The following is a 12043-nucleotide window of genomic DNA, read 5'->3' as shown; positions in this document are numbered from 1 at the left end:
ATAAATGGAAGTGAAACAATCACAAATACCCAGGATTTAACAAAACCACATACATAATATTGCTACTTCGCCTGAAAACGAACCCAGCGTTCCCGGATTATAAAAAAAAAACTCTTTAGATAAAATAACAGCAATGAACTACGAAGACTGCAGAGTTGTTTCTTTCGAAACGGAATGGTCTGTTTGTGGATTTTTTAAAAATTGGATTCAAAACTTAATCAATGAACATAGGAAACAGTTTATTTCATATAGCATTTTTAAGTGTAACTGTTTCAAATAATCAAACCAACTATAGATGCGAAATAATTATTTGGAGTCCATACTAGTTACTGTATCTGCAACAGTCACAGTTACGAATCGTCAATGGGAACACGGCATAAAATGTTTAAATTAGTTTGTAGGCAAACATTTTTTTTAAATTATGAAAACCAATTAATGTAGTAAAAACAAATTACATACTATAATACTTAGTCACTAATAAAATTTCAATAAAATTTAAAAATTGCCACATACAGGTTTAAGGCTTTATCATAACTTATTATAAAATAATTAAAATATAAAAGAAATTTTTATATACAACCTTTTTAAATTTTCTGTTGAATTATTATGCTCAATATGCTCAAACTTGTACTTGATATGAAGAAAATAAAAAGCAAACAAACAAAATATAGAATACTGAAATGTTATTTTGATTTCCATAGTAACGCACGTATATAATAATAATTTAGTTGCTAGGACCCACTTAGCAACCAATAATAGTCTTTTACTTTTTACGGATTTTTCTGAAATAACTTTCCATACGAAACAGAATAAACTGAAAATGAATTCAATTCTACTTAACGTTGGCTAAAAGTATTAAAAGAATGCATTGGCATCGTGTTCTAATATATTCTAAAAGTTTCAAATGTCTAACTAGTCGGGAAGTCAGTTAAAAATCGATTACAAGATTTGTACTGGACAAACAACCACCGGATAAACAAGAATACGAGGTAATAAAACGTTTTAATATCGAGTAGTAGTATTAGATTATTATAAAATATTATTCAAGTTACAGCAAGTGTGGCCAAGTTGTTTCTAGTTGCGATATATATTCGATGTTAGGAATTAATGGCAAACTAGATTCCTTGTATGTATGTCCCAATTTATGTATTGAGTTACTAATTTTCAGAAAAATTAAAAAAAAAAACATCACATTGGTGTCATTTTTAGCCAGATTGACATTTCATGTTTTTAAATGATCAATTTGCTGATACTTTTTTAAAACGCAACACCGCTTTGATGTGGATCACCAGTGTGAGTGATTTTATGTTTTTTAAGATGATCATTTCGTGTGAATTTTTTAAAACAAACATCGCATTGATGTGGTTTTTCACCAGTGTGTGTCATTCTATGTATTTTGAGATTACTAATTGCAATAAATTTTTTAAAACACACATCGCATTGATGTGGTTTTTCACCAGTGTGTGTCATTTTATGTTTTTTGAGATCACAAATTGCAATAAACTTTTTAAAACACACATCGCATTGATGTGGTTTTTCACCAGTGTGTGTCATTTTATGTTTTTTGAGATCACTATTTGCAATAAACTTTTTAAAACACACATCGCATTGATGTGGTTTTTCACCAGTGTGTGTCATTTTATGATTTTTGAGATTACCAATTGACCGAAATTTTGTTAAACAAACATCGCATTGATGTGGTTTTTCACCAGTGTGTGTCATTTTATGTCTTTTGAGATCACTATTTGCTACAAAATTTTTAAAACACACATCGCATCGATGTAGTTTTCTTCTTCTTATCTCGTGACAAGCACGCTGCGAGACTTTATATGATTGAACATTGGATTCATATAGTTTTTCAGTAGTATGGGTGTTGAATGACTGCTGAGACTTCATGCATGAAATGTAGTGACTATTTAGGTGATTTTCAGATTCAAACACCCCATAACAATCATTGCAAATAAAGTTGCGTGAAAAGTATGAAACTCTTCTCAACATAATTCGAACCACCTTTGGCAAGTATAATTTTTGAACTTCCTGTTTGACGTTTGGTCCATCCATAGTTATTTCCGAGTGCCATATCGTCATATTTTTGATTACATTGGTTGCTTGTGCTGTTTTATTGTCAACTGTATCTTTTTTAACGATATCCAGTGTATTACTGTGACGTACTGTGCTGTAACATTGCTGGGTAGAAATCTACAATAAGAAAAGAGTTGGTATATTTGTCGGTGCATTACAGTGATCTGTTTAGGTATCATCATAGTTTATTTAAGTACCTTGGTTACATATTAGGAGCTAATACATTGTAGTGTTGTTAATTGTAATATTATATTAATTCATAAATCGATTGTCGTCTGGCAGCGAGCAAGAGGTCATCTACATCGGGTCGGGTAGACGATTGTTTCAAAATCTCTAATATAATTTAAAACGTTTTAAATCCGCGTTTCTTGCAATATGCAACAATATACCTATCATAAGCATTGTTGAATCGAACGAGTCACTGCGGTCAATTGCGAAATGCTTACTTTGAAGGATAAATTAGTTAATAAAAATATTCACTTCCATTGTTTTATAAAGCGACCTTCGCAACTGCTGAAGGTGTCAATTTCATAACTCGCTCGTCCTGTGTGAACCCTAATGCAGGTCATATAGTAAAAAATGACATGACGCTTTTAGGACGTTTGCACTGGACAAGAAGCAACTAGCAGCATTTTATTTTGTTCCAAATCAGTATAACCAACGGATCGAGGAGACCAAGCAACACAAGTATTAACATCGTTGCCTTAGTCGAATCTCTGATCCATCGTTTAGTAACTTTTTCACGACGCATCTTCATAATATCAATTATTGTCAATAGTAATTTAACTTATCTAGCCATTGCTGTAACCTGTCTATAATCATTGTATCATTTTATTGTTGGGGGCTAAATAAATTGGGTTTTTACTTTTATCACACGCATCCTTTGACTAACATCATTGAGTTAACCTACCTACCCCACCCAAAATCATCCCTTACGATATATTCAATTCAATAATAATAAAATAAATCCAATATCATTGTGTTTCCTAATGCACGCAAGGTGTTTTGAGAGTTAATTGTCAGAAATAGTGCGTGATTTTTGGCTAGATAGAAGATAAAATCAACCAAAGCGTTAACTATCAAACTTTCAATCATCATGAACAGATTTTTATGCTACCAATTTATCCAAAATTAGTTGTAATTCGCACAACTTATAATTCCATTTTATCGAATAATTAGATTCATCGATGAGGGTAATAAAATTATTGGCTTAGCGGGATGATTAATAGGAAAGGAAAATTGTCGCAAATGAAATGAGACCAACAGTTCCAACAGACTCCATTGTATCCACAAAGTTCACCGTTAGATACGGTTTACATAATGAGACCAGACGTCACGTTTTCAGGCGACGTGTCCCTGTATCCCCGAACATAGCTTCGGGACGCCAAAATGTCCCGTTTTCGAAAAGAGAGAAACTCGCAGTAGAAATTTGAAAAAAAACACGCAAAATCAAATTCTTTACGGTAAAATCCAGTACTCAACACCAGATATGCCTACATAAGAAGATTTGTTCTTCGGAAAATTATAACACCTGATAAATTTTCATGTAAGTACCTATTCATTCCTGTAGGTATGTAGTTTTCATTAATAAATAAAATAATAATATGTACTATAAAACAATATGACGAGGGAAAAATATGGGGGAAAATGAGAACATTACTATCTTGCCAATTGTATTGTATGAAAGTGTGAGGCCCCTAAAACGGATAAGTAGATATCTACCTTTTTTAGGTGTCCCGGTTTGGGGGAAAAAATAAATGGCCAAGTTAGGTTTACTGTAAACGGGGACGGGACACGCCGCCTGAAAACGGGACTGTCCCGGTGAAAACGGGATGTCTGGTCACATTAAGTTTACACCATGGTGGCATCAACGGAAAATATTTTTTAAAAATTATACCGGAGGTCGCGTTAAGGTTAATGGAGATAGTTACCGAATTATGATCAATGATGTTTTTTTTTAATATGGACGACATTCATACGGACGAGATGTGGTTCAAACAAAGTGGCACTAAGTGCCATACGGCAACCGCAATGATCGATTTGTTAAAATCAAAATTTGTCCAGAAGTTGATTTCGAGAAATGTACATGTCAATTGATTTCCAAATTTTCCTGTGAAGCTTTGTAAATTCACTGGTTATTCTAAATAATTCAGCAACAATTGAAGCCATGGAAACCCTATTTGTTCGTGCTATCCATGATATATGGCCAGCAGTGCACGAAAAAAAGTGGCCCAAACTGGACGCTCTGAATTTGCTTTGTTGATAACAGCTATCTAATCATTTATAAATATTGTGTATCGATCTTTTGAATAAAATGAAATGCTTAATTCAACGTTTATTTTTTTTGTACAGTTTAAAGTTGGGCTTTAAAAAAACAACATGTATAATAATTGAACGTACCTGATCTGGTGGTCTGTATTCTGAATAAGAGCAGCCAGGTAGAGGGGACTCATTTTTAATGTGGCAGATTGCATAGTCAACAAATTCTTGTTTGATAACGACTCCCTCATTATCATTCTCATTCTCAGACTTTATATTGATCAAAACGTTCTCACACTCCTGAAAATAACATCGTAATTATTATCATATATAACAGTCCTCACACAGCTCTTTCATCTGCAATCAATGGCAGTCAATGGTCATTTTTTACGATTGGATCAATTTATTTGTGATATGCGATTATCTCACTTATCCGGTCGACCCCCTAAGCTAGAGCCTTGTCAGCCGCCCTTTGTGATTGCTATAGTAATTTCCAAAGTTCAGTTCAATTTTAGTCTGGAAAATCATCTCGATTTTTTATCTTAGTATTAGAGTCTATGACCGAATGTCTTCCACTGAGTAACCAGCGATCAACGTGTCTTGAAGGATCGAAAAGTATCAAAGGTGGTCCGACGAGTTGGATGAACAATAGTGGCAATACTGTTGTGGTCTTCAACGAGGCTCTTATTGGGGTAATAATTAGATTCATTTGCGAAAATTCGCGTTCGCATTCACTTGAAGAAATGGTACCTAATAGAATTCAATGCATATACCAAACGCGATAGTTTTTCAGGATAAGTCTTTGCATATGAGATGATTCAGTAAAATTAACTTGTACTATGCAAACGCGAACATTGTTTCGCCTAATTGCTTTTGAAACATTAAAAATCCGTGAAAAAACGTGCCGGAACGCCGTTCCACCGCGTTACATGACAAAAAGCACTGCCAAACAGTATCACCATTATGATCAGTCAGAGCACCACCATCTTTAGATTAATAAAGCCTGAACATAACTTTTTGCACAAGCACGAGTGGTTCACTTTTCAGCTGTCAAATTCAGATCCCAGATTGCTTGACATATTAATTCGCCCTTTCTCGTTTCAAATTGAATTATAAGATATTCTCAAATCAAATATATTAACTATCAGTGTTATTTATAAATAATATACGAGGGTGGGTCAATAATTCCTTAGAAAAAAGCATTAAAACAGTTTTTATTTTTGTATTTTTTTTTTATTTCTCAACATAATCTCCTTGGAGCTCAATACACTTGGTTAGACGTTTCGATTTGATGTACGACCACGTTTAAATTCATTTAACCAGTTATAAATAGTTGCAAGTGAAGGAGCAGATATGCCGTGAACTAAATCCAACTCATTTTTTATTTCCTTTGCTGTTAACCCTTTTATATTAAAATGTTTAATAACAGCTCTAAACTCAATTTTCTCCATTTTCCATTTTTCCATTTTCCACAAGCAAATTTTTTTTTTAAATGTACGAAAAACACACAACAACCCGACCAATCTGATTGAAACTTCGCAGCATACTGAATCGGTAGTGCCGCTGCATGAAAACAAACCGCTTGCAGTACTAGTCGCGCCACTTGTCGGCTTTTCTAAGGACTTATTGACCCACCCTCGTACATTCCTGTTATTCATCAGCTGTCAAAGTCAGACTAGTCCTTCACACAAAAACCGGTTGTAATATCGATTTCCTAAAAATATGTAGCATTGATCAATGCATTACATTTGTAGAAGGTGTGTTCATGCTAGTGTATTATTTATCATGTAACTCATCCATCCAAATCAAATCATTCTCTGTGTAAACACGACAGATGCGTCAGTATGAGCACTCTATAGAACAGTGACAGGCAATGACAGGTCATCCGTAGACAACAACGGGAGGGGCGAGAAAAGTAGGACCAGTCGTTGTGAATGTATCGGGTTTCTACTTGAGCCGGCAATAGTCAGAGCCAATCCAAATCCGATCAAAGCTCTCTATTCTAGAATAGTCGTACTTTTAGGTACCTGCTTATGTTTAGAAATTGACCACATTTGTCAACAAAATCATGAACACCCTCGCATAAACAAATTAGGAATCTACTTACCTCTTTTAAGTGGATAATATTGCTGTCGTCCTCGACATTTTCCTGTTTGACTGACACGTCAAATCGACCTTTGCCCTTGAAGTGATTTAAGTCTATCCATTGACATTTGCCATCGCTGATTACCTTCGCCGTTTCTTCAGGCAACATTTCATCGATTGTTTCAGTTTTTACTTCCATTTTATGCGACATTTTACATCAAAATCTGACAATACATTCACAACACCGTCTCGGGTCACTGGCCATGCCATATAATTATAAACTATTGCAGTCTACCATAGACATTATGAAGTGCTGCCATTTTTATAATCTTCCTTTGAAATAAATAGATTATTTTTTCTTACAAAATAAAACAACTATTCATTAGAATAATTAATTGAGAGGCTCTTTTTATTCAGAGGTAATTTAGTAGATAAGGTATTTGAATTTTTAATTTAATTTTTAAAGATTGTTTATTAAATTTATTTATTTTTATGTTTTATATAAATTTGCATAATTTGTGACTAAGTGGTGGGTCGTATCAAAGCATATTTATTTGAAATTATCCATTTTTGACAATATTTTTAACCACTTGCTGTAGGTACCAATATTACACGATTCTAAATAGAAGATTATTTTATTGTCAACTAATCACCGAGGTAATAATAATTATTAGTAATCATATTACGTATAATATAGGTACGTACAAACACCATCCCTATTATTGATTGATATATTTAACGAACAAAGAGACTACAATTAAAATACGTAGGTACCTACGCAAGTGGTTTATCAAATTGGTAAAGTATCTACATAATTATTATAACAAAACTGTAGTATTTTTAAAGGATATAGGATAATAACAGCTGTTAACCTGGCTCTAGCAGATCGAAATCTATGGTGGGCATCAATCAGTTGACATGAAACCGTATTTGACAACTAAACCTCACACTAAATTAACACACAGTCAAATTACTTCTTCCACATATGCACCTTTTCACCCCAGTAACATTATTAATTACCTACTAATTTTGTATAGGCGATTATTTTAACCGCGTTGGGTTAAATATAAAGACTAGAACGATCGAACGAATGTCTCACTTGTAAACTTACTCCACATTGTATTTTGCTAGAGAACTTAGGACCTACTTCGGACCATCATCCCTATCTATCTGTTATATTGTAGGTAGGTATTGATAACGAATACAACTCCTCGCGAAGAGACGTCGCCAATCCCATATCAGAAACCTTACATAAAACAACGGCTACCGTCCCGTAAAATCACTATATGCCCCGCAAGTTTTCGACCCCCGATAAATATTATAAAATATTTCGCACACAACCCCGCAACGTCCCCAAACTACCTGTTTGCCCTTCTCGGTAAAAATACACCCGACCCCGACGGAGAAAGCATAAAATTTACCATTGAAATGGCCGAGGCGACGGCAGTTTACATTTGTCCGAAATGTAGGAAGTACCCGCCAGCCCCTCTCCGCATCTTACGAGCGGGAAGACCCTTTTTGAAAAATCAGCTAGTCTTGCTTTTCCCTCCACCACCCGCCACGTCTCCACACCCGTTATGCAGGCGTATACCATGGCGTAACGAACGATAGGCGCTGTTCAAATTTGTGCCGAAAGTGTCCCAGGAGCAACTTCCCAAGACCTTGGTTGGCGTGCACTAGAGTGTGCGTGATCCTTACTTCCATATAATGTATTACGGTCAATTCTCGATGAGAAAAGACCTTCTCGCTCGCCATATAATGCCGCAAACTTTTTAAAAGCTGAGAAATTTTCCCTCGTAGATACCAAGTCGCAATGGCCGACCGGTCCAACTGATAGTCGGACCGACTTGAGAAGCTCTTCCCTTTCAACCGACATACGGGGACACTCCCAGAGGATGTGATCGGCATCCTGCAATTCGCCACATAAGCAAGTCGGAGATTCTATTAGGCCAAGCTGACAGAGCTTGGAGGCAAAACCACCGTGTCCGGTTAAGAACTGAGAAGTCCAATGGTCTGGAGTCAATCTGGTTATCTCCATGCGCCACTTTATATTAGGAAAAAACAAATGCGTTTGTCTGCCCTTGGAAGAAGTGGTCCATCGCCCCTGCCACGCACGCAGCGCCGTGTCATACGCCAGGTCACGTACAATAAGTTTTCGAGCGCACCGGCTCATGGATCCAAGTCCTAAAGGCGGCGATATAAAGATACCGCCAACCTCCGCCCCCAGACCTCCGAGCAAGGCAGTCGTGTCACCACGGATTTGAATGTGCAGGTCTAACGGAAGCACTCCAGCAAGGACAGGCAACGCGTCGGTAGAAGTCGTCTTATAAGCCTTAGTGAAGGCAAGCAATGCTGAGCGTTGTCCGCTGAGAAGAGTTTTTCGGATGGACAATAACTTACATCTATGATACCACGTGCTGGCGGCATATCCGGCGATACTCATAAAGATTGCATCGTAAGCTATTTTAAGAGGTCTGAACTTAAGACCCCAATTACTTCCAGTAAGCCAAGAGACCCGATGGTAAGCTGCTTTGGCTTTAGCCACCGATGTTTTGGCGTGGTGCAGAAATGATAATTTGTCATCCAGTAAAATGCCGAGATATATAACCTTATCTTTGACTTAAAAAAGTACTACCCATACATTTTGAATGTACTACCCATACGGATGGTGGGCGACCTTGAAGTCAGGTTGGTTGCTCCCTTGAGAAGGATGGATTCTGTTTTATGCGGAGCAAAAGTGAGTTTGTTAGTAAAACCCCAGGTCATAATGGTTTCCAAAGCCTCGTTAGCAGCTAGCTCAAGGCCATTACGGCTGTTCGCACTCACAAGAAGAAGCGCGTCATCCGCATAGGCAATAATACTGCAGTCGTTTGGAAGCGGGATCGACAGAAGGTCATCAAAAAGGATATTCCATAGAAGGGGTCCAAGAACTGATCCCTGGGGACACCCCATTGTGGATTTCCTAGATATTATTGTATTGCCGGTATCATATAATATAGATCTGTCGCTGAAATAATTTTGGATTAGTACATATATGTCCCTCGGAACGCGTTTTAATCGAAGTTTACACAATATTAATGGCCAGGAGGCACTGTCGAAAGCACCCGCTATGTCTAAAAGAATGCCTAGTACGTATTTACTTGTTGCTGTTTCAGTGTAGTTGAAAACTTTTCGAATCGCATCCTCAGTGGATTTACCCGGCCTGAAGCCAAATTGGTTCGGGGAGAGTGGTGCAGTCTCTGCGAGGTGAGTCTCAAGTCGTGTGCACATAAGACGCTCTAGCACCTTGCTGAATGTAGGCAAGAGTGTCAGAGGGCGGTAGGCCTTAGGGTCAGAGGGAGGGCGGCTGCCAGCTTTAGGGATTATCCTAAGTATTCCTTTTTTCCAGCAATCCGGAAAAATACCACTGGAAAAGCATTCGGAGAAAAGAGACGTTATTTCTGGCGCTGCAACAGCCCAAACATGCTTGGCCATCAAATTGTCAATACAATCATAGCCAGGTGCTTTCCCAGCCTAAAGGCTTTGAAAAATGCCACCGATTTCATGCTCGGATGGCAATGGCGAAGAGGTGACTTGGTATGGGAGTGCTGCCACAATACGGGCCTGGTGAAGAATCGTATCATCCGTGGAAGGATCATCCTGTGGTATGAGGGCATCAAGTAGAATCGTGGCTGTTTCAAGCTGCGTACTGGTGAATCCACGACCTAGAGGTCTCTCAATGCCACTGACGATCTTGGTTGGGCGAAGTCCAATCTTAATCGCGCGATACGGTGGACCCCAGGGATCCGAACCACCCTCAGTAGTGACAAAGTCGCGCCAGTGATCCTTTTTTGCTTGGAGAATTGCGTCCTTGTATTTACGTCTGGTACATCTGTGTGCTGAAGCCAGCAGTTCAGTGGTGTGCGGTGGTAGTCTGGAGCGGTGCGCAGATTGGAGTGACCGCCTAGCTTTTTTGTTGAGTGCTCGGAGATCAGAGATGTGTTCTGTCCACCAGGCTGGTAGTCCTGGAGGTTTGGGCTTGCAACGACCCAAAGAGGATTCTGCAGCATTAATAATGATGTCAGACAGTCGTGAAGCGGAAGCGTGAGCATTGGGAAGAGGTTTCCTGGAGGCTCTATCTAGTTTTCTAGTGATGACACTTTCAAAATTTTCCCAGTCCCCATGTTTCGAACGAAATCGTCGTGCAAGTCCTGGGGATGCGACAGATACATCAAGTGGTGTGGAGCACATAGCAAGCGTAAATGTTAACAATCTGTGATCGCTAATGGAGGAGTCTTCTTCCACCCGCCAGTCACTAACTCGACTGAGGGTTCGGCCAGACACCAACGTAATGTCAATATGAGAACTCCCTCGCCTCGTTACGAAAGAAGGCGGGCTGTTAGCATTGTTGATGATCGAGAGATCGCGCTCTGCTATCAGTTTTACAATATATTCGCCGCTACCCGTGGGATGGTCAACAGGTGCCCAAAGTGGAGACTGCGAGTTAGCGTCGGCTCCAATGACGACGTCTCTGTCGCTGATATCGCGGAGTATTGCATCTAGCAGCATGGCCATTTCTTCCTCGGGCTCGTATAGTTGAAATACATTGAGATTGCTATAACTGCACTCCCTCCAGGGGCGGATATTTCAGCACATGCAATATATTCATTTGAAAGGTGAGAGAGGTGGAGTACCCCTAACTGAGGTCAGCAACAAATATACAGGCTTTGGACGAAGGGGAGGCACTGACGACACGACCGGAACTAAGCCCCATTTTAGTGCACCAGCGATATGGCTCTTCCACAAGCGCTACATCCAGGCCCTTCTTGAGCATCAAGGTCTCCAACTCCAGTGTACTGACCTTTCCCTTGCTCACATTTAGTTGAGCAAAGCAAATCATTTTAAATCATAGTCTGTCATTGCCCGTTCTCGTTCCTCCGCATACATACGAGCTGGGCAAGAAGTACTGTGAGTCGGATGATCATTTTGACGTTTATGGCGGTGACAGGCGACACATTTTGGAGCGATCTCCTTTCCGGGACAGTCTGCGCGATCGTGACCTACCTCAGTACAGTGAGAACATGTTGGAACCTTGGCGGAGCACAATTTTGCCATATGTCCGTACAAGTGGCAATTAGAACATTTTATAACCCCCAGAAAATCTTGGACTGGGTAAGATTCCCATCCCATGAAGAGACGATCATCAGCAACCAAGGCATGCCTTACAATGGGTGGGACAAATGCAATAAAATGGCACTTTTCCGTGCCTTATGGCTGAGGCTGATTGCTTTAACGCAGTCGGCTTCAGAAAGGCCCGATTTGTCCTTTGTGGACTTAAATATCGCTTCCTGGAGCTCTTTTTCGGTTGTTGTCGCCGGCAAGTTGAATATAATTACTCGGGGTTTCTTGCGTCCGGCGATTTCAGCGCGCATGCCAGCCTCGGCAATACCAGGGGCAGTGAGTAGGCGTTTTGCCTCATCTTCTGTCCGGGGATGGACAATAATTCCTCCATTTCGAATTTTCCGGATCCCTGTGATTTGAACGCCTAGAGCTAAAGGGGCAATAGTAGATTTTAGAATGGTCTTAGTCGATATTGAGGTTTTATTTCCCTCCGTCGTGGGGAAGAATAGAACACCCG

The 12043-nt window shown here is 39.0% G+C and overlaps 1 protein-coding gene across 1 annotated transcript; it reads right to left on the bottom strand.

Annotated features, from left to right (window-relative positions):
- Positions 1 to 1129: 1129 nt before the first annotated feature.
- On the bottom strand, positions 1130 to 6684 carry LOC147077539 (uncharacterized). Its single transcript, XM_085940870.1, has 3 exons — positions 6449 to 6684; positions 4483 to 4641; positions 1130 to 2199 (listed from the first exon to the last, which is right to left on the bottom strand). The coding sequence occupies exons 1-3, from the start codon at positions 6635 to 6637 to the stop codon at positions 1258 to 1260; spliced, it is 1290 nt and encodes a 429-aa protein (XP_085796996.1). The 5' UTR covers positions 6638 to 6684; the 3' UTR covers positions 1130 to 1257.
- Between the last annotated feature and the right edge of the window lie 5359 nt (positions 6685 to 12043).

This window comes from Rhyacophila brunnea, unplaced genomic scaffold (genome assembly GCF_057557595.1).
Source record: "Rhyacophila brunnea isolate RB1 unplaced genomic scaffold, BYU_Rbru_1.0 scaffold_13, whole genome shotgun sequence".
In the NCBI taxonomy this organism is placed as follows: domain Eukaryota; kingdom Metazoa; phylum Arthropoda; class Insecta; order Trichoptera; family Rhyacophilidae; genus Rhyacophila; species Rhyacophila brunnea.
The sequence above is the reverse complement of the archived record's forward strand: the minus strand, read 5'-3'. Positions and strand labels throughout refer to the sequence as shown.

Excerpts from the sequence above, each read along its gene's own strand:
- LOC147077539 (XM_085940870.1), bottom strand. The coding sequence starts at position 6,637 with ATGTCGCATAAAATGGAAGTAAAAACTGAAACAATCGATGAAATGTTG. Across the intron at positions 4,642-6,448 it reads ATATTATCCACTTAAAAGAG|GAGTGTGAGAACGTTTTGAT; the intron begins GTAAGTAGATTC and ends TGTTATTTTCAG. Across the intron at positions 2,200-4,482 it reads AATACAGACCACCAGATCAG|ATTTCTACCCAGCAATGTTA; the intron begins GTACGTTCAATT and ends TTCTTATTGTAG.